At 34.1% G+C, this 24,858-nt stretch overlaps 2 protein-coding genes across 6 annotated transcripts in view; one reads left to right on the forward strand and one right to left on the reverse strand.

The window, feature by feature from the left end:
- Nucleotides 1-24,858, reverse strand: part of LOC138336201 (leucine-rich repeat-containing protein 74A-like) — a 53,041-nt gene that overhangs the window by 23,938 nt on the left and 4,245 nt on the right. For 3 of the 5 annotated variants that reach the window (XM_069285568.1, XM_069285569.1, XM_069285570.1), the window contains exons 2-5: nt 4,051-4,102; nt 2,634-3,046; nt 1,709-1,888; nt 1,045-1,110 (exon numbers count right to left, since the gene is read on the reverse strand). In XM_069285568.1, coding sequence (XP_069141669.1) covers nt 1,045-1,110; nt 1,709-1,888; nt 2,634-3,036 — 649 coding nt within the window. In that variant the 5' untranslated portion in view covers nt 3,037-3,046; nt 4,051-4,102. Of the gene's footprint in view, nt 1-1,044; nt 1,111-1,708; nt 1,889-2,633; nt 3,047-4,050; nt 4,103-20,524; nt 20,613-24,858 lie in introns of those variants that run through there. The other 2 variants (XM_069285571.1, XM_069285572.1) reach the window with 2 other exon arrangements.
- LOC138336644 (uncharacterized) lies at nt 23,537-24,688 on the forward strand. The gene has a single exon (XM_069286168.1). The coding sequence runs from the start codon at nt 23,537-23,539 to the stop codon at nt 24,686-24,688; it is 1,152 nt and encodes a 383-aa protein (XP_069142269.1).

The following is a 24,858-nucleotide window of genomic DNA, read 5'->3' on the forward strand; positions in this document are numbered from 1 at the left end:
CATGCAGGCTATGGGGAATTATAAATATCACACCAAAACAGACTAAATATACATAATATATAAAACTTAATAACCCATACTTTTTCACATAAATTAAATATTATATTCTAAATACCACTCATATTTTTTATCAATTACATGTCTAAATAGAATCATTGATTTATATTATTTAAAGCTTTTCAAAGTAAATAAAAAATGATAGACAAATTCTAATTGATTATCAATCAACAAATACATTTTGAAGCAGCTAGATCAAGCTCAATGGGCTTGTAATGCCTATTGCTTCATGTAAAATTTCAATGAAGTATCATAGGTTTTGTTGATTTTAACTTGATTTAGTTTTCATCTAGACATAATAGGAAGCTAGATTTAATCATCTATCATCTTCCTTCAGACCCACTATTACCATGCTTTATCAATAATTTACTGTATTCCAATAAGCGCCCATGTCCCTATGAGCGCCCCTCACCCTTTTTGAGGCCTCGATTTCAATTGGCCAGGCATAGATAAAGACCAAAACTACACAAAGCTGTATAGATTTGCAACAATTTTTTCTTATCAGCCTCTTTTCATTTTTTTCTTCAAAATTTTAAAACACCCTTGGCGCTTATTGGGTTGAATACGGTAGTTAGAACTCTCTTGTGTATCAAAAAATCATTGAAAGAAGGTCAAGGTTGATTGTTTGTACAAAGTAGCCCTTCGAACATAGATGCTCGGTGGTTTTCTTAGGGTACTCCGGATTACTCTGGCTGACCTTCACCACTTATAACCTCGTTCATGCTTAAATGACCTGGCTGTTATTAGGACAAAAAACCAAATCATATATATCTCAACACTTATGGTACATAAATATGATTATTGAAAAACCTAAACGAATAATTTCACATAAAAAAAAGATAATACAATCGCATTAAAAAACTCTAAAACAAAGCAGGGTAAATAATTTCTTTAAATATCATAAACATAAATAGAATAAATATATGTTAGATAAATCACAATCTGAAATCTATAGTTCAAGTCAATCCCACACAAGTAGCTACTTTCCTATGGGACGCCGCCTTTTTACTCTCATTTTTTTCTTCTTGTCTTGGCCCTCAACAATTTCCAGGTCTACACAAGTTCAAATTAACAGCAAAATTTAGTCAAATAGAACTCACGTTCATATTTGAAAAAAACAATTAAAAAAAAGTAGAGAACTTTTAAAAAATGAATGAAAAAATAATCAGAAGAGACAGAAAGGTCAAGGTCACAATTAGCAGAAGTCAAACAATATACAGTATCTTACATAGACATTCATTTTTGTGGAGTTGATATTTTTGTGATTTCGCAGGACATTTTTAACCCACAAAAATTATCGGCTGTACAGTATATTAAAAGTTCTCTTAATATTTTGGAGTGTGAAAAGTTTGGTGCATACAGTGGAAGCTATGTCTTAAACTCAAAAACATACATATTGTTCAAAAACCTTGACAGAAGCGAACATTCAAAAGATTCAAAATTTCAAATTTGCTATAAATTTTATGTCAACACATATCTCAACTATTTTCACTTTTATAATGTTTTTGTTATATTTCTAAAATTTTACGTGTGATAAATTGTAAAAGATAAATTTTTGGTACAAAAAAAATCACCAGCAGTATCTACCACCTGCAGCTTAAACAAACAACATAAAATGCTTAAAAATCTAAACAAAATACCTGGTACATACTTTTAAGTAAATCTGTCTCCAGGTCCGTGTCATATTCATCTGAGTCGTGAGGGGAGCCCGTTACCCACGTCTCAAAAGAAGGGTGCCGTTTCTTAGAGCGTTCCGGGGTGGGTTCCTTGTTGGTGTCCGCTACCTTGGTAACGGCCCATCCTTCTTTTGGTGTTTTTGGTCTCTGCTCATCTGTATGATAATGAATAAACTTTTTGGTATGAGAAATATTAAACCAGAGACATATGAGCTTGTTGAATCGTTATTTTAACATAGATATTGAATCAAGGACAGTGAAAATTAGCCAAAGTCCTATAATTGAATACCTGTAAGTTATTTAAGCAGAACCCCTTCCCTTTATCTGGAAAGTATGGGAAATAATAATCGCTATAGCAAATTTTAATTAAAATCTGTCTTCTACTGAAACATACCGTATTCGCCGTAATTAGCGCCCTTCCCCCAATAAGTGCCCCTCCCCTTTTCTGGAGAAAAGTTGTATAAATGCCCCTATCCCTTGGATTTAGCAATGTTTTACATGTGATGCCTCTAACATCAGCATTGTATTCCATATTACATGAACTTGAGTCCTTTACATGTGAACCACAACATAATAATGCAGCTCAAAGGATAGAAGGCATATAATACATGGTTACTGTAACAGATTAATGTACCATGAGTACAGAAAGATTTAAAATATGGCTGACTTTTTTCGTCCACAACTTACATTTTGGTTCCCTATAAAGCACCCCCTTTGTTACAATTAATCATGTGCCCTGGATGCTAATTACAGTGAAATTGGTACATCTGCTTAATAAGACTATGCACTTTCTCCAGGTCCCAACTGACCAATTTTAACCAATTTGACCTGTATATAAGATAACATTTTCCCTTAAGTGGTCACTATTAACAGGTGTGACTGTACATGTAAGGAGTTTACCTGAGACCAGAGTCCTGACCCCTTGACCTGCTGGGAGTTGGTAAGTCTGCGGAGTAAATCCAAGCATAGCTTGTGTATCGAGTCCCATCACCGTTAACTTTTCTTCCTCTGACGTACTCGGCAGTGGCTCCCTCGCTGGGGGTCGCATGTGGGACTTCCTGAGTTGTGTTGACCGTACGACTCTATTGGCAGACATATCTGACCTTGTTTTGGAATGTGCTGTCCAAGGTCGCCGAGGTCGCTCAAGGTTAAGCTGCGGAACGTCTGCGGCTCCATCTTTAGGCGACTTCTTTGGCTTGGCAGAGAGAGGTCTGATTGCAATGCGACGTTCTGGGTTTATCCTGTATTGGCTGGCTTTTGGACTCTCTGTCCTACCACTATCAGGGCTATTTTGTTTTTCCATCACGATTTTTCTGTAATATTAAAGAGTAAGGAATTATTATATTAAACATAGGGTATAGATCATATACACCGAAAAGAAGGAAGAAAAAGGAAGAACGGTATGGATAAAGGAAGAAAGGGTGAAGGAAGAAAGAGACAAACAAACGAAGATAGGAGTGGAGAAAGGGAGAAAGGAAAAGAGGTTTAAAAGAAAGAAAGAAAGAAAATGAAAGAGCTTTTGAGCAACTTCATGAAAAATAAAACCAATTCCCTCATCAACCTTTTTGACAAATTAAGAACATATTTAAAAAGGAAATATATCACATTGAACATCAGTCACACAACAGCCTAAGCAATACGGTAGGTCATATTGGTTGAGACGATAGCACAGTTTCTGTGGCAGAAGTATTGGCAAATGTCACATACCTCACGAGTATGATCCAGAGGCTCATTGCAGATAACACATTGCATGTACATATCTATTTCATCGGTTAAGACATACACGGTGAAACTCAGATTGTGTGTTCCGATAATAGCACTGGGTAATTATCAAAATCAAAGATGGATGCCTGGCGGCCATCTTGACGACGGATCAGTCCCAAAATTCGATATGCACAACTATGACCCATGGAGAGCCTACATATGAAATTTGAGACAGATCCCTTCAGTACTTTCTGAGAAATAGAGATAGCAAATATCTACTATCAAAATCCAAGATGGCAAAGAAAGAAAGAAAGAAAGAAAGAAAGAAGAAAGAAAGAAAGAAAAAGAAAGAAAGAAAGAAAAAAGAAAGAAAGAAAGAAAGAAAGAAAGAGAAGAAAGAAAGAAAGAAAGAAAGAAAGAAAGAAAGAAGGTTGGTAAAAGGAAGAAAGAGGTGACGAAAGGAAGCATGGTGAAGAAAAAAGTAGGAGAGAGATAGAAAGGGATTATATAGATGGAGAAAGAAAGAGAATGGTGGAAAAAAGAAGAGAGAGTTGGAGAAAGAGAGTGAGTGTATTTTGGAGCTGACTATTAAAGATCGTGAAATCAAACTTACATAATGGTACTCTCGATGCCTCAATCAAGTTTCTTCATGATTTATCTGTTTACTGTAATATATAAAAATGGAAATTAAATCAAACAAATTTTAAAATGATAAAAAAACATGAAATCGAATCTTGAAATTATGAAACTAAACAAAATACTTCTCATAGATCAGTCCCCTCCTTTATGCTTTGACAAACATACTGTATTATATAAACACGTGAGGCTTATGATATATTTTCTTTCAATTATATCACCTCTGCACAATTATATTTAAAACTGTTATCAAATCTGAATTATTTTATTAAGACTGCTATCAAATCCAAATGAATTTTTATCTTACTAATGATAAACATTTTTTACAATATCATCTTTATACAACATTTATTTTCTACTAACCACAGATATCAAGTGTTCCTCGTAGCATACTTTAAACATCATCGATCAATGTGAAGATATTTCTATTGATTTTCAGTAATAAGTATACATGACAATGCCAAACGTTTGTATAACAATGTCAATATTTTTTTGTGTATGCATATACATATACAACAAAATGATGCACAGCTGCCAATGATAAGTATTGTATATACACTGCTAAAAGAGTTTTCAATACACATAGCTTCTGATGACGTCATGTCAATCAAAGCTGTTTGAAAATGTTGAAATTTTGATGAGACACATACAATAACCTGTGTATATGTATATAAAAGTCATCTCTATTCAGCTTCAAACAGGCACAGATGTCATATTTATCCCAAAAACATCAAACCTTCACACTAAGTCAATATTTTACATCATCAATCACTGTTAAATCTAGGTCTATTCAATATCTTTATGTTATTATAAACAAGAGGTCTAGAAGGCCTGTATCGCCCATCTGACATATCAATTGGCGAACCTATATTGTATGTGTAAAGATTAAAATTAATGTTCTCACTCAACTCAACTATGAATGTTGTATGAATATAGGGGAGAAATTCAGCTTTGAAGATCTTAACAGGAGGAATCTGTTTCAGTTGAAGACAAATTTTAAATTAAAAGATAATATTTCATATTATGAAAATGCTTATTATTTCCCATACTGTACTGCACCATCACAAAACTTCCAATGTTTGGGGTACAAACCCTTAATTATTTATCAAAAATAAAATTGCTCTATAATGGTCAGTCACCAGCCTTAATATTTTTCCAATAATATATCTGACTAAATTTAGTTTAAATCCATTGAGAACTTCATGAGAAGTAGTGATCACCATGAACTACCTCTACCTGAACTATTTCCCCTATCAGGACCCGTCTTTCCTGCCCATGGGGATCAGAGTTACCATTTACACAAAATCTGTTCCCTTTCTCCAGTTGAAGGATGTTTCTGACCAAATTTGGTTAGGAATTACTGGAATCTCCATGACAAGTAGCATTTTAAAGAAAATGTCATCAAAGATAAAGTCTTCATTTGTTGATATTACATGTACATGGTGGACATCTCTTCTCTTTACATTAGACCGATTATTTCTTCATACAATGAAATCAACACTTAATTTCCAAAACAAAAATAAAAAAGTTACTAACAATCATTAATAATAACAACATTTGAACATTTATATTGATGACCCTATGGATGAATTTATAATACAGACATCAGACAAATACAAAATAACCTGTTAAGTCAATTAAAGATGCTCCACTGCTGACAGAGCATAATAAACAATATCATTTGAACAATAACTAATGTCTTATAATGTATATATATATGTGTATAATTAACACAAAAAGAAATAAAAATAATTTATTTTGCTTTTGGTGCATTCACAATCATTACTTCATTCTATATAGGACACAGTGCCAGGGATTTTTTCTGTATGCAATTCATTATTTTTGATATCTATATTGAAATAAAAAAATAAAAACTTGATCAAACTTTTCAATGATGGTGATAGTGGAAAGTCAGTAATTCTTGACACTGAACAAAAATTCTAATTCATCTGCTCCAGTTTTATAGCTTAGCTATATTGCTAACTGAAATTAAACAATGCACTTATAATGTTTTGTGTTATCATTTTACACTATGATTGCATTCCAATAATGGTCATATGGCAACACTATTTTTATTTTCATACAAATAGTCACGATGAATGTGCCTTCCTGATAATACCACATTAAGATATCATACCATTTTTATATAGAAAGAGAGTTATATTATTATCTATAACAAAATTATCAGCACTACAAAACAGTTTAGGTATAATATTAATTGTCTTTTAATTTCCATGTATGAGTGAATGATCGTTAAAACCAACCAAATAGGAAATTAATGTTCGTTTATTATTATTTCTGAAAAATGATACCTTCTAGTTATGCAGCTTTCTTTCCATATCAACCACTTTAACTTATTCACCCCTGACGCCACAATTAAACTCTTCTAAATCCAAGACTAGACTAGTCCATTATGAAATTGTAGGGGTGTGAGTCAGTTAAGGTCAATGCCCAATTATGCCACCCATATATTGGATGAATACCTTGATATATTAAGCTTCAAGCTTTTTTGCAAGTCACTAAATGGTTCAGATATGCAATAGATATCTAAATGATATGGCACTGATGAAAGTACATGTACCTATTTCTCATATTATCTCAGGTAATAACTGGTTTCATATTTTTCATTATCATGCAGTTGTTCAGTGCCACAACATGCATTTTGATTGGCTATTGCTTCATGAGTTGCATGCTGATTGGCTCTCAAGAGGCTAACTGAACTGAAATAATTTTCGCGAAGAAGATCTTCCAGCTTATAGAGCACCAGAAGCCGTAAAGCTACAAATCGAGTGATCAGAATTTATACTCTAGAGGACAAATCAAGTAAGGTTGTCTCTTCTTTTATGATATAAGTAAAACATCTATATTGTGCTTGATATATGACAGCAAGAAATTGGAGAATCACCAATTATGAAAGATATAAAGCAACAATCGAGTTGACAGAGAGATCTTATCAAACAGTTGGATAAAAAAAGGAAAATTTCTGACAGATTGTCGTCGTAAGGAATGGAGTGAAGACAGCAAGGGTATGATTATTCGTTCTATTCTGTACAATATATTGTTTAACCAGAAAACATTTTATGCATATATTATCAACAACACTGCAAGAAAATGAATTCAACTTCCAGTAACAACACTGGATTCCGTTACGAGGGTCTGCTGTTCATACCCGTCATTCTAGTAACGTTCATTGGTATTCCTGGCACAATTATCTCGATGTGTTTCTACGGGAAGCGAATCAAGAAGACAAGTAACTCGATGGCTACGTTTCTTACAGCACTTGCACTGTTTGATCTGCTCTCACTTGTCCTGAACATTCCAGTAGCTGCTATTTCAATCTTCTCGAATTATACTGGCGACTCTTGGAGCGGACAAACAGGACTCAATTTCAAGACATACATGAAGCACGTACCAAGGTGTTGGTCCAACATAACGCTTCTTTTAGCGGCAACTGAACGCGTTCTTATTGTCACCCACCCTCACAGGGCGAAGAGTATATGCACCAGGCGCATCGGCATCATCAGCATTGTACTGATTTTCATAATGGGACCTATTGTTCTTTCTCCGACTTTATTGAATAACAATCTGCAAGAGATTTCATCAAATGGAACAACTAAATACTTGCAAAGAAACCCTGAAACTGCAATTGATGTTGATGTATTTAAAAGCTTAACTGCAATTGCTTCAATAATATATTACGGCATTCCAGTTTTAGGAGTTCTCATATGTAACATTTGCTTTGTAATTGTCATGTTATCTCGCCTTAAATCTAAATTCAAATCCAATTTGGGAAATAGATTGCCAACATCAGGAATCAAGGAATTACGTGCAACAAAACTTGTGATGATTGTTACTGTGGTGTTCATTCTAAGTTTGAGCCCTCTCATGTTATTATACACCCTCATCGTTGTCATGGACAAAACCGTTTCTAGGGACCTTTTGTTGGTGATCCGACCAGTGTTTGAAACACTAGAGACTCTGAATTATTCCTTGAATTTTTTCATTTACTACATAGGAAGCAAGAATTTTAGAACGGAAACTCGTGAAATGTTTTATCTCCTTTGCCATAAACAAAGGAAAAACCCTGTTGGTAACAATGTTAAAAATTAAGGCAAAGGATATTGTTGCTATCCTGTGAATATGTAGGAATATTATGGAAGAGTTATCTCCCTTGTGGGTAGGTACTTAATGTGATGTCACTCATTACTTTGTGAGCAAAATTGACATTGATTTATCTAAAGAAAACAGATGTTATGCTTATAACAACATGATGTAATGATAGATACCTACCTGCAAGGGCTGATAACTCTGAAATATGTAAAGTGGAAGCTAGGAATGCGCAAATATGCACTACAGGTCATAATTACAGATCAATGAAGTGAATTGAAAAAAATAACCAAAAAAATCTTTGTGCAGTGTATTTGTATTGTATAGCACTATTGTGTATTCCTATTGTGAAGCACTATTGTGTATAACTATTGTGTATAACTATTGTGTATTCCCATTGTGTACAGCTGATGTACAACTATTTGTACAACTGATGTACAACTATTTGTACAACTAGTGTATAACTATTGCGTACAACTATTGTGTATTCCAATTGTGTAGAACTAGTGTAAAACTAGTGTGTAACTAGTGTGTATTCCCATTGTGTACAACTATTGTGTACATTTAATGTACAACTATTTGTACAACTAGTGTATAACTATTGTGTACAACTATTGTGTATTCCAATTGTGTAGAACTAGTGTAAAACTAGTGTGTAACTAGTGTGTATTCCCATTGTGTACAACTAGTTTATAACTATTGTGTAACTAGTGTGTATTCCCATTGTGTACAACTAGTGTATAACTATTGTGTAACTAGTGTGTATTCCCAATGTGTACAACTAGTGTATAACTAGTGTGTAACTAGTGTGTATTCCCATTGTGTACAACTAGTGTATAACTATTGTGTAACTAGTGTGTATTCTCATAGTGTACAACTAGTGTATAACTAGTGTGTAACTAGTGTGTAACTAGTGTGTATTCCCATTGTGTACAACTAGTGTATAACTATTGTGTAACTAGTGTGTATTCTCATAGTGTACAACTAGTGTATAACTAGTGTGTAACTAGTGTGTATTCCCATTGTGTACAACTATTGTGTACAGCTAATGTACAACTATTTGTACAACTAGTGTATAACTATTGTGTACAACTATTGTGTATTACTATTGTGTACAGCTAATGTACAGCTAACGTACAACTATTTGTACAACTAGTGTATAACTATTGTGTACAACTAGTGTATAACTATTGTGCACAACTATTGTGTATTCCCATTGTGTACAACTAGTGTATAACTATTGTGTACAACTATTGTGTACATTTAATGTACAACTATTTGTACAACTAATGTATAACTATTGTGTACAACTATTGTGTATTCCTATTGTGTACCACTATTGTGTACAGCTAATGTACAACTATTTGTACAACTAATGTATAACTATTGTGTACAACTATTGTGTATTCCCATTGTGTACAACTAGTGTATAACTATTGTGTACAACTATTGTGTACATTTAATGTACAACTATTTGTACAACCAATGTATAACTATTGTGTACAACTATTGTGTATAACTATTGTGTACAACTATTGTGTACATTTAATGTACAACTATTTGTACAACCAATGTATAACTATTGTGTACAACTATTGTGTACAGCTAATGTACAACTATTTGTACAACTAACGTATAACTATTGTGTACAACTATTATGTACATCTAATGTACAACTATTTGTACAACTAATGTATAACTATTGTGTACAACTATTGTGTATTCTAATGTACAACTATTTGTACAACTAGTGTATAACTATTGTGTACAACTATTATGTATTCCTATTGTGTACCACTATTGTGAAGTTTTACATCAACTTGGAATAAAGAGAACAGGCTGAAGTCCTACCATTAGAGCAATTTTATTTTTGATAAATTAAAGGTTTGTGCCTCAAAAGGATGGAAGTTTGATGATGGTGCAGTAGTCAGTAATGGGAAATATTAATCATTATTATAATTAGCAAATTTGATTTAAAATTTGTCATCTACTGAAACAGATTCCTGTTCAGACTTTCAAAGCAGAATTTCTCCCTTATATTCATTTAGTATTCAAAGCTTCATATGTGAAATCCCCCATTAAACTAAAAATTTAAAAAAGTATGTTGACCAATAATAATTACAACATTTGAACATTTATATTGATGGCCTTAGATTGATGTTATAATCACGACACCAGAAAAATACTAGGTAACCTGTGAAAACTATTAACATTAACTTAGGCCAAAAAAAAGATATGTCTGTTTAGGTTTACCTGACGACCCTAATTTTTTACCCCCGACCCTAATTTTTTTCCTCCTCTTTTCTTGAATTTTTTTTTTTTTTTGAAGTCGGGATTTCCACCTCAAAATCCAGTTCCAGCCATTATTTTAGAGTGAAAGACACACTAAATGTAACCCTAAACAAACATATCTTTTTTTGGCCTTATCTAATTTTTTTTTTATTTATTGAGCAGTGGTTATATATAATCTCCATCACAATTAGACTGACACCAAGGAAGAGAAGACATAATTTACCTTATGCCCCATGGGAATGATTTAGGAAGCGTCCATCACTTTCTGCAGAAATTCTATAATAAGGGATGTTTATTTAAAGATGCTACACTGCCGACGAATGGTATTTTTTTCTCTATCAAAAACCGGAGGTGACGAATTAGTATTTTCTGCAGTTACAAAAATTACTGACTTTACACCATAACCACCACTGAAACTTAATGCAAGATAGAAATATTAACAATAATTAAATGTGTACCAAAAAAAATCCCTGGCACTATGTATGATCTATTTTAATCAAGTAATGATTGTGCACGCACCAAAAGAAAATTAAAGTATTTAATATGCATTTTTGTGTTAGTAAGACACATATAAACATGATTATAATCAGTTATTGGTCAAATGATGGGTATCGTTTATCCTCTGTCGGCGGTGGAGCGCGGATTAGCATCTTTAAGCGATGTATTGAAATAAAACAATACGCATATAACATTTTGTATTTTCATTTTACACTCAAATGCCTGTTAGGAATGTAGGGTTCATTAAATCTGAGTAAAATTGCATTCCAATAATGATTAATATAGCAACATTATTTTTATTTCCATACAAAAAATCATGATGTATGCGCATTCCTGATGAAATCACAATGATACTATACCTTTTGAATAGAAAGAAACTTACAGTATAGGTAGTATTAATGCCCATCTATGAGTGAATGATTATGAAAATAGGAAATTAATTTCCGTTTATTAACACTTCTGATAAATGATATTTCTTAATTTGTTTGGTTTTATATATGTTGAAGGCCTTTGCTTTCAATATTCTTTTTCATATCAAAACTTATTCACCCCTGAAACCATATTTTGACTCTTCCAAATCAAAGACTAGACCAATCCATTATGAAATTTCTGGGGGGTTATATCAAATTGAACCACTTCCAATGACTGGGATTAATACCTGGACATATAAGCTTTGAGTTTTAAATTGCAAGTCACCGATTAGATGTGGCACTGATGAAAGCACCATGGTCTCATATTGCTTGGTTGCAGTAAACTTTCCATGGATAAAATGATAAGTATATGTTCAACGCCATATCACGCAATTTGATTGGCTGTTACTTCACGAGTTGTATTCTGATTTGCGCTGAGAAGATCTTCCACATTACAGATGGAAGAGCTACCAAACATAGAAGAGCTCTAAATCGAGTGATCATAAATGATACTTTAGAAGTAGAAGAGGGGAGATATTCTAAGCTAAGGAGAGGATATATCAAATTTTAAGTTTCATTTTCTCTTTAACAATATGTATGACATCGCCATTGTGCTTGGTAAATTGACAGCACAAAAATAGGACACCACCAATTAAGAAAGATTTATAGCAACTACAGAGTTGACAGACATCTAGTTAAACTGTATAGCCATCGGCCATGATGACATAGTTCTGGACTACAGAAGATTCTTGACAAATGATCATCGTCAGGAATGGAGTAAAGACAGCTAGGGTATGATTATAAGTTCATTTCTGTACAATTTATTGTTGAAACTAGAAAACATTGTATGTGTATATTATCAACTACACTACAAGAAAATGAATTCAACTTCCAGTAACAACACTGGATTCCGTTACGAGGGTCTGCTGTTCATACCCGTCATTTCAGTAACGTTCATTGGTATTCCTGGCACAATTATCTCGATGTGTTTCTACGGGAAGCGAATCAAGAGGACAAGTAACTCCATGGCTACGTTTCTCACAGCACTTGCATTGTTTGATCTGCTCTCACTTGTTCTGAACATTCCAGTAGTTGCTATTTCAATCGTCTTGAATTATACTGGCGATTCTTGGAAAGTAAACCCAGAAACCAATTTCAAGACGTACATGAAGCACGTACCAAGGTGTTGGTCCAACATGGCGCTTCTTTTGGCGGCAACTGAACGCATTCTTAGTGTCACTTACCCTCACAGGGCGAAAAGTATGTGCACCAGGCGCATTGGCATCGTCAGTATTGCGCTAATTTTCATAATGGGACCTATCATTCTTTCTCCGACTTTATTGAATAACAATCTGCAGGAGATTCCATCAAATGGAACAACTAAATACTTGCAAATAAACCCTGAAACTGCAATTGATGTTGATGTATTCAGAGGTTTAACAGCAGCCTCTTCAGTGATGTATTTCGGAATTCCAGTTTTTGGAGTGCTAATTTGTAACTTTTGCTTTGTGATTGTCATGTTATCTCGCCTTAAATCTAAATTTAGAACAAATTTAAGAAATAGACTGACAACATCGCAGATCAAAGAATTACGTGCAACAAAACTTGTGATGGTTGTGACTGTTGTATACATCTTAAGTATGAGCCCTCTGATGTTAATATACATATACATCGTTGTCATGGACAAAACCGTTTCTATGGGCTTTTTGTTGGTGATCAGACCAGTGTTTGAAACACTAGAGACTCTGAATTATTCTATGAATTTTTTCATTTACTACCGGGGGAGCAGGAATTTTCGAATGGAAACTAATGAAATGTTTTATCGGCTTTGCCCCAAATAAAAGACAAATCATGTAGGTACCAATATTAACAATTAATTAATTAATTTTCTGATATTTTTTGTTAATGTAGAAATTATGGCAGAGTTAATTCCCTTGTTGGTAGGTATTGATTGTGATGTCATTTCTTAACAATTGCAGTAAAATTGACATTGTTTTCTTTGAAAAATGATGTTGCACCCCGCTATCAAAACATAATGACTGAAAATAGATTTCTACTCCTAAGGGCAAATAACTCTGAAATACATTGCATGCAAAGAGGTAATATGAAAATATGTATTTATGTCATAATTACAGAACAATAGACTAAGATAACAGCAAAAATAAATCTTCATATGACACCAGTGTATAATTGTAACCCTATTGTGAAGTTTTAAATAAAGTATGAAGTGATTGGATAAATCCGCATAGTTTAGTTATGTATTCTTATATACATAAATTATGTAGACCTGAAATTTGTTCATTGAGTCTTTATTTTATTTAACTCAGAAAGACCATATTGATATGATTAAAAGTGTTGGAGAAGACATTACTAAGTTGTGATAACTGTGTATAGTTTAGTTAGTTTAACGTCCTATTACAGCGCCGTTACAATAAGCGTACGTGTGACGGGCAGTCTAGTAGGTGGTTCGCTTGATTGGTAGCTAGTCAGGTTACATGGTAGCGAGTCAGTTTGCCAACGACATTTAATAAGCTGTGTTAAGCACGGCTCTCATTGGCTGTCCCTTCAATGTAGGGGTGGAGCTGAAACAGTTGGAAATGTTTGTCTTCGATTACTACATAAAATGATCGGCATCGTAAGCTTCATAATGTAAAAAGGTTACACAAATACATTTTAATTACCTCATGTATAGACTCTAAATCAGCGCTAATCAGTGAAGTACGTATGGAAAGAGCTAATGTTGTAGCGGAAAAGTCAGTTAGAAATTGTACGGAATATATCACCTGCTTCTGACTAATTATAACTTTACCACAAGGTGTGTGAATCCAAATCGGGTACAATGTACAACCGAATATCGGGGCTTGTCAAAATATATTCCGATAAAACACGACTTTGACACATACCTGGATGTTAGTAGGGGATGCTATTCCAGCTGTAGGCGTAGATTTTTTTAACTTTGTCACCAGTATTTAATCAATAAGATGCATTTGAATCTAGTGTTGACAATTTCTCTGCTAAAATCAACCTACATTTTGTAAACTACGGCCGTGCATGTGCCAACGTCCGAGAACATTACCTCGAATATGGATCAAATTAAATTATAAATATTTAGGCTATGCATTCAAACTCAAAGTTTACAACTAGAATAACAACCCCTACTACATGTAACATCCAGGTATGAATCAAAACTGTGTTTGATCGGAATATATTCTGATAAGACATAATCTATGGTCGGCCGTACCTGATTTGTTTTTCCACACCAAACGGCAGCGGAAAAGGCAGTCAGAAGGTACAACAGTAGCTAACACTAGATTTGGCTGTGAAATTACATGTAACATTAGAATGGATACAATAGATCTAAACCCAACAAATTAATAAACACGATGAAAAGTTTGATCCATCGGAACGTTGGTTGATACATAACGTCACGCTACAGTATGACTGCTCCCCGAAGTCCAGAGAAATGGCCAATAATTTATGAACAAATCATCCTAAAAACATTCGCTTAAAAAGTGAAACAAAACAATTACGAATTTTTAATACAGTGATTGAATGTATACATTGTAACAAATTAAATAGTACACAACGTGATCAAACACAGTGTACAACAGAGTCGGGTATGAACATCAAAGATCCGCTGGCTCAATGTTGTCGGCGATCTTGTCAGACAGAGGGCAATCAGTCGGGCTGCCGATGCTTCAGCCAATCAGTGCCTTCGCTACATGCCACTAAAATCTAATCTACTGCATCAGTTACCAGCCTACTAGATCAGCTACCAACCAACGTGTCTATCGAGTGAATGAATGTAAACAGGAACACTTGTTGTAACGGCGCTGTAACAGCCAGGGTCATGTAAGGAGGACATGCTAGGTTTGTTGGTGGAGGAAAGCCGGAATACCCAGAGAAAAACCACCAACAAGTGGTCACTATACCTGGCAACTGCCCCACGTGGGATTCAAACTCATGACCCAGGGATGAAGGACTTGCGGTCATATGTTGAGACATTTAAACCATTGGGCCACCACTGCCTTTCAACAATAAATTGTATGTGTCTGATCCAACTCAGTACATATATATATATGACAACTATGTTTGAATGAAATTATATTATGTGGATAGTGAAAGTAACCCCTGGATTATCGAGAATGATTTCATTCAATTAAATGTTATTCAATTTCAGATACCATATAGAGCAAGAATTTAGCACTTTTGAACCCTACATCTTGTGAGAAATCTAAAGCCCAATTATGTTTCCAAAAGGAAAAAATTAAAGTGTATTAAGAACAATTATAATGTTAGAACATCTAAACATTTTTGTATATTGATAGCTAGCCTAACAAGAAATTAAGGTGCCAGACAAATTCAAACTTCCATGTTTTGTCGTGTGGTGTAGTGAAAGTTAACTCTCGACTGTAATAAGGAGGAAATTACAGGGAAACATGAGACAACCTGTGTTATATAAACATCTCTCTGTTTGAAATTGTTACGGGAGTGAGTGAAACTCAACAAATCCTTTATCAAATTAATTTTTTAGAGTTACATTTTGTAAAATTAAGAGTCATTTCAGTTAAGGTGCTCCACTCTGACAAATGGTATTTTTTTCAATATCAAAAACAGGTGCAGGCGATTTAGTATTTTTCTTCAGTAACAAAAGTTACTTACTTTACACCATTATAACCTTTGAAAAGTTTGAGCTTCTAATTTTACTTCAAGTTAAAATTACAAAAAAATAATTAATTGCATCCCGAAAAAAATTCCGCGGCACTATATCCTATATGGAATGAAGTACTGATTGCGCATGCACCAAAAGCAAATACATTATTTTATATTACTTTTTCTGTTAATTAGACATATATATACACTATTAAATACCCATTATTGTTCAAGTGATGAATATCATTTATGCTCTGTCGGCGGTGGAGCATCTTTAAGGTACTCCACCGCTGACAAATGGTATTTTTTTCAATATCAAAAATAGGTGCAGACGATATATTTTTTTTCTTCAGTTTCAAAAGTTACTTACTTTACACCATTACCACCATTGAAAACTTTGAGCTTCTAATTTTACTTCAAATTAAAATATGAAAAATAATTAATTGCATTCCAAAACAAAATTCTTTGGTACTTAATATCCGATATGGAATGAAGAACTGATTGCGCATGCACCAAAGGCAAAATAAATGATCTTATATTACTTTTTGTGTTAATTAGACATATATATACACAATTAAACACCAATTATTGTTCTATTTTTTTGATAAATATTTTGATGAATATCATTTATTCTCTGTCGGCATTGGAGCATCTTCAAAGGATAATTAAGTCATAATGTAATATTAAAAAAAAAAATCTTACATTGATTATTTTCTTCTTTTCATATTCTTTAAAGGGACAATTCACTCAGGCTAATTCTTTTACATAACCAAGAAGCAAAACATGTATTGTTCTACATTTCTTATGAAACATTAAACACAATATATTGACAAATTCCACGTCATTGTTAAGTATTTTAATTGATACCGTTGTAATTACAAATCGTTGATCAATTACGATTAAGCAGGTACAGTATGTACTCTATACCTATACCCGAGCCAAAACAAATTAACTACATAACCACTGAGGAGGTAATAAAATGATTTTTAGGCAAGACAATTCACCTAATAAGGTAAACCACTACTGTCAGAGCGATTTGAGCAGTTCTAGACAAAAGTTGCATTACTCTACGAGCAAGGGACAGGGTTCGGCATACAAGATGTTCGACCACAATGTATAATGGCGGACAGTGAGCGAGTTTGAAAGTTTCACACGCATTTCACCACCATGGGCTTTTCTAGCATATTACAGTAAAAACCGACTGATCTAATTTCCATTAGAACTGGTTTTTTCCCGATATATGTACAAATTTTAATGTTATCTTAGATTGAATTGTCCCTTTAAACTAATCTTATTTTTCGAGCAGCTCCTTCAAATTGAACTACAGTATTTTAGGTAGTATAAGTATATATTGTAAGTCACATGTGACTTCTAAACATTCATAAAGATTGACAATTAACAAAAAATAGTATTAAAATAATAATTAAATAAATTATCAGCTCTTCTGATTTTAAACATAAAATATGGTCTAAAATTTAGTTTTGATAAAAAATCATATTACCTGAATATCAGATGATACAATAATCTTCACTAACTATGTATAATTGTATTTGCGTCCGACGGTTTGAGTACTTGTAAATAATCCCCACACTGTCATTTACATGTACTGAATAAGAATGAAATATGTCTGCTTAAATACCAGAAATAGACGATAAACAATTAATCATAGAAGAAAGTAAATATCTCATAAATAAATATTTAATTAATGACTGTTGCAAGACCCACTGGGCCAAACGATTGTTCCCCAGCGGTCAGTTTTTATGTCCAGCTTTGATTAATTTTCTGTATCTTGTATTAAGTCAATATACAGAGGCGAGAAATGGAACGGTCGATCATCAAACACATCTTTACTTCACCGCTAATTAGAACTGACTGCGATGCAAACCTTGACACCTATTTCACCCCAAAACTGACCAATCCTGATCGTGCAAAAATGTCCTTAAATACAGACTGTTCAACACCTGGTCAATTAGCTATCGATCAGAAAAGAGTTAATTGGCAAGTCAGTGTCCATCAGTATTGATAAATTCTAGAACAATGACATGCAAATCTGTGTTTAATCAAGTTACAAGCTTTCCTCATATTGCCAATACGAATGGCTTATTCACAATTCCTTTGTAGTTGTATCAAGAAACCAATACTCTATGTATGGGCTTTGAATGCTACCCTTTGCATTGAACAGGTTTTAACAGGTAATAAATGTATAGGAGAAACACCGAAAACTGTAGATTAGTCAAGATATTTATGGACAATGCGCGGCTCGATTAGTTTTCTTTCTCCCATTATATTACGTTATGTAGACTACTCCAGAATTATTAAGTATCAAAGAAAAGAAAGTTAGAATGCTAGGGTTTTTACCCCAGATTTTACAAACAGTAGCTGGATATATCATCAAGGCCTTACAAACCAATCAATATTGCAATGATCATCAAAGGTCAGCATGAATATATCATATTTGCCTTTTGTAAATCAGTACAGAGGTTACATTTGCCAACTCAGCAAGAAGGTCATATTTGCCAACTTATCAGAATAAAGGTCATATTTGCTAACTTATCAGAATGAAGGTCATATTTGCCAACTTATCAGAATGAAGGTCATATTTGCCAACTTATCAGAATGAAGGTCATATTTGCCAACTTATCAGAATGAAGGTCATATTTGCTTACTTATCAGAATGAAGGTCATATTTGGTAACTTATCAGAATGAAGGTCATAATTGCTAACTTATTTGAATGAAGGTCATATTTGCCAACTTATCAGAATGAAGGTCATATTTGCCAACTTATCAGAATGAAGGTTATATTTGCTAACTTACATAATGTATCAGAATGAAGGTCATATTTGCTAACTTACATAATGTATCAGAATGAAGGTCATATTTGCTAACTTATCAGAATGAAGGTCATATTTGCTTACTTATCAGAATGAAGGTCATATTTACCAACTTATCAGAATAAAGGTTATATTTGCTTACTTACATAATGTATCAGAATGAAGGTCATATTTGCCAACTTATCAGAATGAAGGTCATATTTGCTTACTTATCAGAATGAAGGTCATATTTGCCAACTTATCAGAATGAAGGTCATATTTGCTAACTTATCAGAATGAAGGTCATATTTGCTACTTATCAGAATGAAGGTCATATTTGCTAACTTATCAGAATGAAGGTCATATTTGCCAACTGTATCAGAATGAAGGTCATATTTGTCAGCTTATCAGAATGAAGGTCATATTTGCCAATACCGGAGAATTAAGGTCATATTTGCCAAATTATAATGAAGGTCATGTTTGCCAACTTATTAGAATGAAGGTCATATTTGCAAACTGTATCAGAATGAAGGTCATATATGCCAAGACAAATTTGCCAATTGACCTAAATGAAGGTCATATTGCCAACTTATCAGATTGAAGGTCATATTTGCCAATTTATTAGAATGAAAGTCATATTTGCCAACTTATCAGAATGAAAGTAATATTTGCCAACTAAAATCAGAATGAAGGTCATGCCAGTCAAGTACCATAAGATAAATTCATTAGAAGATGATTGAAACACACATGTATATTTACATTCTGAGTGTTTCGTCACTATATGAATCAACCAACTGAAGAAAACAAACATTTGCCTAAGAAAACACTTTGAATACACTATGAATACAACAATTCTCGTGCATTGATCAGCTGATTTCAAACAATGCGCTAGTTTCATATCAATAAAAAATAGTCCCCCACAATATTTTAATGTATAATATCTAATGTATTGTTTCTTGATATAGAATCCACTAAGGTTTACTGTAATAAGTCAATCAAATCTTATTTTAATTATATTTCTTGTTTATACATGTAGTTTGTTATTTGCAAAAAAAGGTCCACCCGAAGGCGGAAACTTGAAAATGCAACGTTGTGGAACGACTTCGTCATCCAGCTGTTCCATTAATCTCGTTTTTCGTCGTATATGGGTGTCATAATTTTAATTATAATATAAAAACCTTTAAATAATTTTTATTTTCATAAATTAGTCTAAAGTAAATATATGGATTGAATGTATTTTTCTAATTTTCATAGCGGCTATGAATAGTAGAAACTATTTACATATCTTCCGAGGAGCGCTAACGGGATATGTAGATAGCTTCTGCTATTCATAGCCGCTATAAAAATTAGAAAAACACATTCAATCCCTACATGTACATGTTTATATATACATTGCCACATGCACAAATTACATACACAATACTTAAAATATCATATTCATGATTAATGCTTTAAAATTGGAAATATTTAAAAATACCTTATATATATATTTATACTGTTAGGACATGCCTTGTTTCACAACAATCACAAAGAGTGAGGAATCAAACTCATGACCAAGGCTATTATATAACTCACAGTGAGAGAATGTCTGACACCTTAACCACTATGCCACCTTTGTCATGCACTATTTAACAGTAAACAAACAGTACTATAGCACCCTACCCACAACACTATACTTACCTTCCTACAAGTATGTGTAAATATCCGTATCATACATGTCAACGACAATGTACACAGCATAACCAGTAACGTAAATATTGACCAACACCAAAGTCAAGTCTATCTCGGGCTGCCATTACTAACAAAGATCAGTCTTTCTTTGTTAAGAACTTTAATCCGCGATTGGAGAATTTTCAATTTGACCTGGTAGTTATGTAACTGGATATCACAATCATCAATGAATTGTTTGAATTTGGAAGCCATTTGTATAATAACATATGTCTCGATCCTATCTGTCTCATATTATTTGTCAAGAGAAGAGGCCTAGAGGGCCTGTATTGCTCAACTTTTTTTTAGTAATTACATGTATTACAAAAACTCTTACAATTATAAATAGTGAAATTTACCCCACAATTTGTTGCTTACCGTGCTTAATTTCAGGGAAGAAGAAAATAGCCAAATTGACCCTTTTCACCCCATTACCCAGGCCCCCGGGGTATCAGCATTTGTACAATTTTCAGTAAGTACCCCATAAGGATGCTACCATGCAGTCAAATTTTGATAAATCTGAACCAGCGGGTATAGAGTCGGACGGATGACGAAGGCCGCAGTATTGCATAAGCTAACCTTGGTCCTTCGCAGCAGATGAGCTAATAAAATATATATATGTTAGATTTTTGCAACTGCAAGTTAAAGTTTATCATAACAAACATAAGCAAAAGGATTAAACTATAATGTAGCAGGGAGATGTGGCCAGACATGGATTCGAACCTAGCACCTCCAAACACTAGCCAGATCGATGCTCTACCGATTGAGTTACCTGGTCACTGATGTTCGAACTTTAGTCCCATTCTGTTACACTAATAAACATTATGTAAACTTTAATTTAACATGTGACAATATATTAATACATCTGCCAAAAGGTATCAAATTGCAAATGGATTGCATATGAAACAAAGGAAAAAGGCAGTCACCCTCTAGGACTCCAGCCTTTAAGAATATTAAACCATGTTCACGAGTGGCAGAGAAGTTTTATATGTACATTTTATATCTGATACAAACTGTAGTCTTCAATGATCATGGTTCGCGTTGGAGTACATTGTATATGAAATAGAAATAAAAAGTTTAGTTATAGTAGTCCATTATGGAGTTTGGAGGTTTTCAATATTCTGATACTATAGGTAAATACATGTACCTGTTATTATTCATAATAAAACCAGGAAACAGATATTTATATGCAATTTACTGCATACATTATCATTGTACATGTAATACCGTATTCGACCCAATAAGTGCCCAGGGCGCTTAAAAAAATTGATAAAAATGAAAAGGTGCTAATAAGTCAAAATTATTGCAAATTTATACCATTTTATGTAATTTTGGTCCTTATTTATGCCTGGGCAATTGAAATTGAGGCCTTAAAAAGGGGGAGGGGTGCTTATAGGGACATGGGCGCTAATTGGGTTGAATACGGTATTCCTCACAGTTCCAGAATAGCTATGAAAACAATGAAACATTTCAATCTCTCATGCAGTTTTTATGAACACACTGGGCATATTCATATGAACTGCAGTTACTGCAGCTTGTATTCTGTATAATATATATGTATAAAGGAAACATCATCAATAGGGGGTCGTGATTGAAATCTAAGCTTCTTTGTGACACAGATCTCACAAAGAATTCAAGTTTTTTTTAATGCTTTTTATTTTTAATCTATACTTGTTACACAATGATCACATTAAAATGTGCAGGATACCTGAGCAAACATCTTGAATGTGTATCAATTCAAGCATGTTTGCACACTAGGTATCATACGTATACATGTATATATTCCAGACACAAAGAACAAACCTCAAGTGTTAAAGTAATAGAAGAAAATGATTTCAGTTCTGCTCAGATCCTAGTGTAATTAATACACGTTTTTAAAGGGTTTTTGTGTACTGTTTATGCAATCCCTATATCCATTATAATATAAACTTTTTTGAAGATTTTATATTTGTTGTGAAAAAAGTTACCAATAACTTATACAATCACTTCTGATATGGCTCATATGTTTTTTAGCTCTTGAGGAGTCTTAGACTGTGGAAGGAAACAGGAGTATCCGGAGAAAACCCACATCATTAGGCAGGTCTGATCCCTGACCCCATATCCCGAAAATTAAATAGGATTTCTATCTATAAAGAGGGACCCATTTATTGAATACCAGGCAAAAACCATGTTTTTTCAGCATTGATCATAGATCTCAGAATTTTTTAAACAGAGTAATTTATCAATATTAAAATATCTAATTGTTAACACAATTAATTCACAAGGGTACATTTTTAAAGTTACTGTAGTGTTTATGGTAAGTATAATGATCCTGAAACGCTGTATGTGATATTGGTTTTGGAGGCCAGACACTTGTTATTGAAGCTGTCAATCCGTGACAGCCTTTCGGACTTACAGACAGCTATTGAACGCTTGCCTTGGAGATCTATATATGTCGCTACCGAACCTCTACATTGATTTAGCCTTTTGAGTTTAGCACACAAACAATAGTGACCAAAGTTGGCATCACAGATTACTATTGATTTCACAGTTCGGCCATTACATGGTTGATTCCATCACTCAAATTGCAGGCAGTAAGTCAAGTGTTTACAGATTGGGTCCATTGGCCAGATTACGTAAAACATCTCAAATTTGGTTGCATCTCAAACAACTATGTAGATCTGCATCAATGTTTGATTTAACACCAATTCCAAGGTTATTTAATTTGTAGCTCACTTAGTTGATCAATCTTATTCAGATACAATATGTTTGGCGGGGTTATATGGGACAGTTTCGTTGATTTAGATTAAAGATTTTTTTCAAGTGTTCAAAGATGAATACTGTTTTTGTTAAAAGTGTATCATGATGCATTCCAATAATGGAAATTTTGTCAAAGGAAAATTGTTTGAATGTTTTAAACTAAATATCAAAGAAAAAATCATATTGGCTTTTCGCTAGTAAATTTAAATCACAAAAAAAAAAAAAAGAAGGAAGAAAAAAAGGGGGATGCACAGAAGAGAAGTGGGCTTCTGTGGAAGGAGAGAGAAGAAGGAGGAAGAGGGCTCAAGTACAGAAGCAGGAGGAAGAAAGAGGGCTCAGGTACAGAAGCAGGAGGAAGAAAGAGGGCTCAGGTACAGAAACTGGAGGAAGAAAGAGGGCTCAGGTACAGAAGCAGGAGGAAGAAAGAGGGCTCAAGTACAGAAGCAGGAGCAAGAAAGAGGGCTCAAGTACAGAAGCAGGAGCAAGAAAGAGGGCTCAAGTAAGAACAGAAGAGGCTCAGTACAGAAAAGAGAAGAAAGAGGCTCAGTACAGAAGCAGGAGGAAGAAAGAGGGCTCAGGTACAGAAGCAGGAGGAAGAAAGAGGGTTCAAGTACAGAAGAGGAGGAAGAAAGAGGGCTCAAGTACAGAAGCAGGAGGAAGAAAGAGGGCTCAAGTACAGAAGCAGGAGGAAGAAAGAGGGCTCAAGTACAGAAACAGGAGGAAGAAAGAGGGCTCAGGTACAGAAGCAGGAGCAAGAAAGAGGGCTCAAGTACAGAAGCAGGAGCAAGAAAGAGGGCTCAAGTACAGAAGCAGGAGCAAGAAAGAGGGCTCAAGTACAGAAGCAGGAGCAAGAAAGAGGGCTCAAGTACAGAAGCAGGAGCAAGAAAGAGGGCTCAAGTACAGAAGCAGGAGCAAGAAAGAGGGCTCAGGTACAGAAGCAGGAGAGCAAGGAAAGAAAGAGAGCTCAGGTACAGAAACAGGAACAAGAAAGAGGGCTCAAGTACAGAAGCAGGAGGAAGAAAGAGGGCTCAAGTACAGAAACAGGAGGAAGAAAGAGGGCTCAGGTACAGAAGCAGGAACAAGAAAGAGGGCTCAAGTACAGAAGCAGGAGGAAGAAAGAGGGCTCAAGTACAGAAACAGGAACAAGAAAGAGGGCTCAAGTACAGAAACAGGAGAAGAAAGAGGGCTCAAGTACAGAAGCAGGAGGAAGAAAGAGGGCTCAGGTACAGAAGACAGGAACAGGAACAAGAAAGAGGGCTCAAGTACAGAAACAGGAACAAGAAAGAGGGCTCAAGTACAGAAGCAGGAGGAAGAAAAAGAGCTCAGGCAGGGGTCATTTGTATAGGAGAAGGAGCTGGACAAATTGTCCATCATACATACATGCAACCAAAAAATTAAATAAAAATTCAATAGTTCATGGAAGGTTATGGACACTTAAAGCTGAATAGCATTGTTACTTTATATGATTTAGATTTATGAACATCATGAACATTGTTGACATCATGTAGGTACATGATAGATTTAAAGCCCTTCCATTTTAAGATCCATGTCTCAAGAGTTTATACTTA

Source organism: Argopecten irradians, chromosome 12, assembly GCF_041381155.1.
Source record: "Argopecten irradians isolate NY chromosome 12, Ai_NY, whole genome shotgun sequence".
Lineage (NCBI taxonomy): Eukaryota > Metazoa > Mollusca > Bivalvia > Pectinida > Pectinidae > Argopecten > Argopecten irradians.

Coding starts and splice junctions, on each gene's coding strand:
- LOC138336644 (XM_069286168.1), top strand. CDS start 23,537: ATGCACAGAAGAGAAGTGGGCTTCTGTGGAAGGAGAGAGAAGAAGGAG.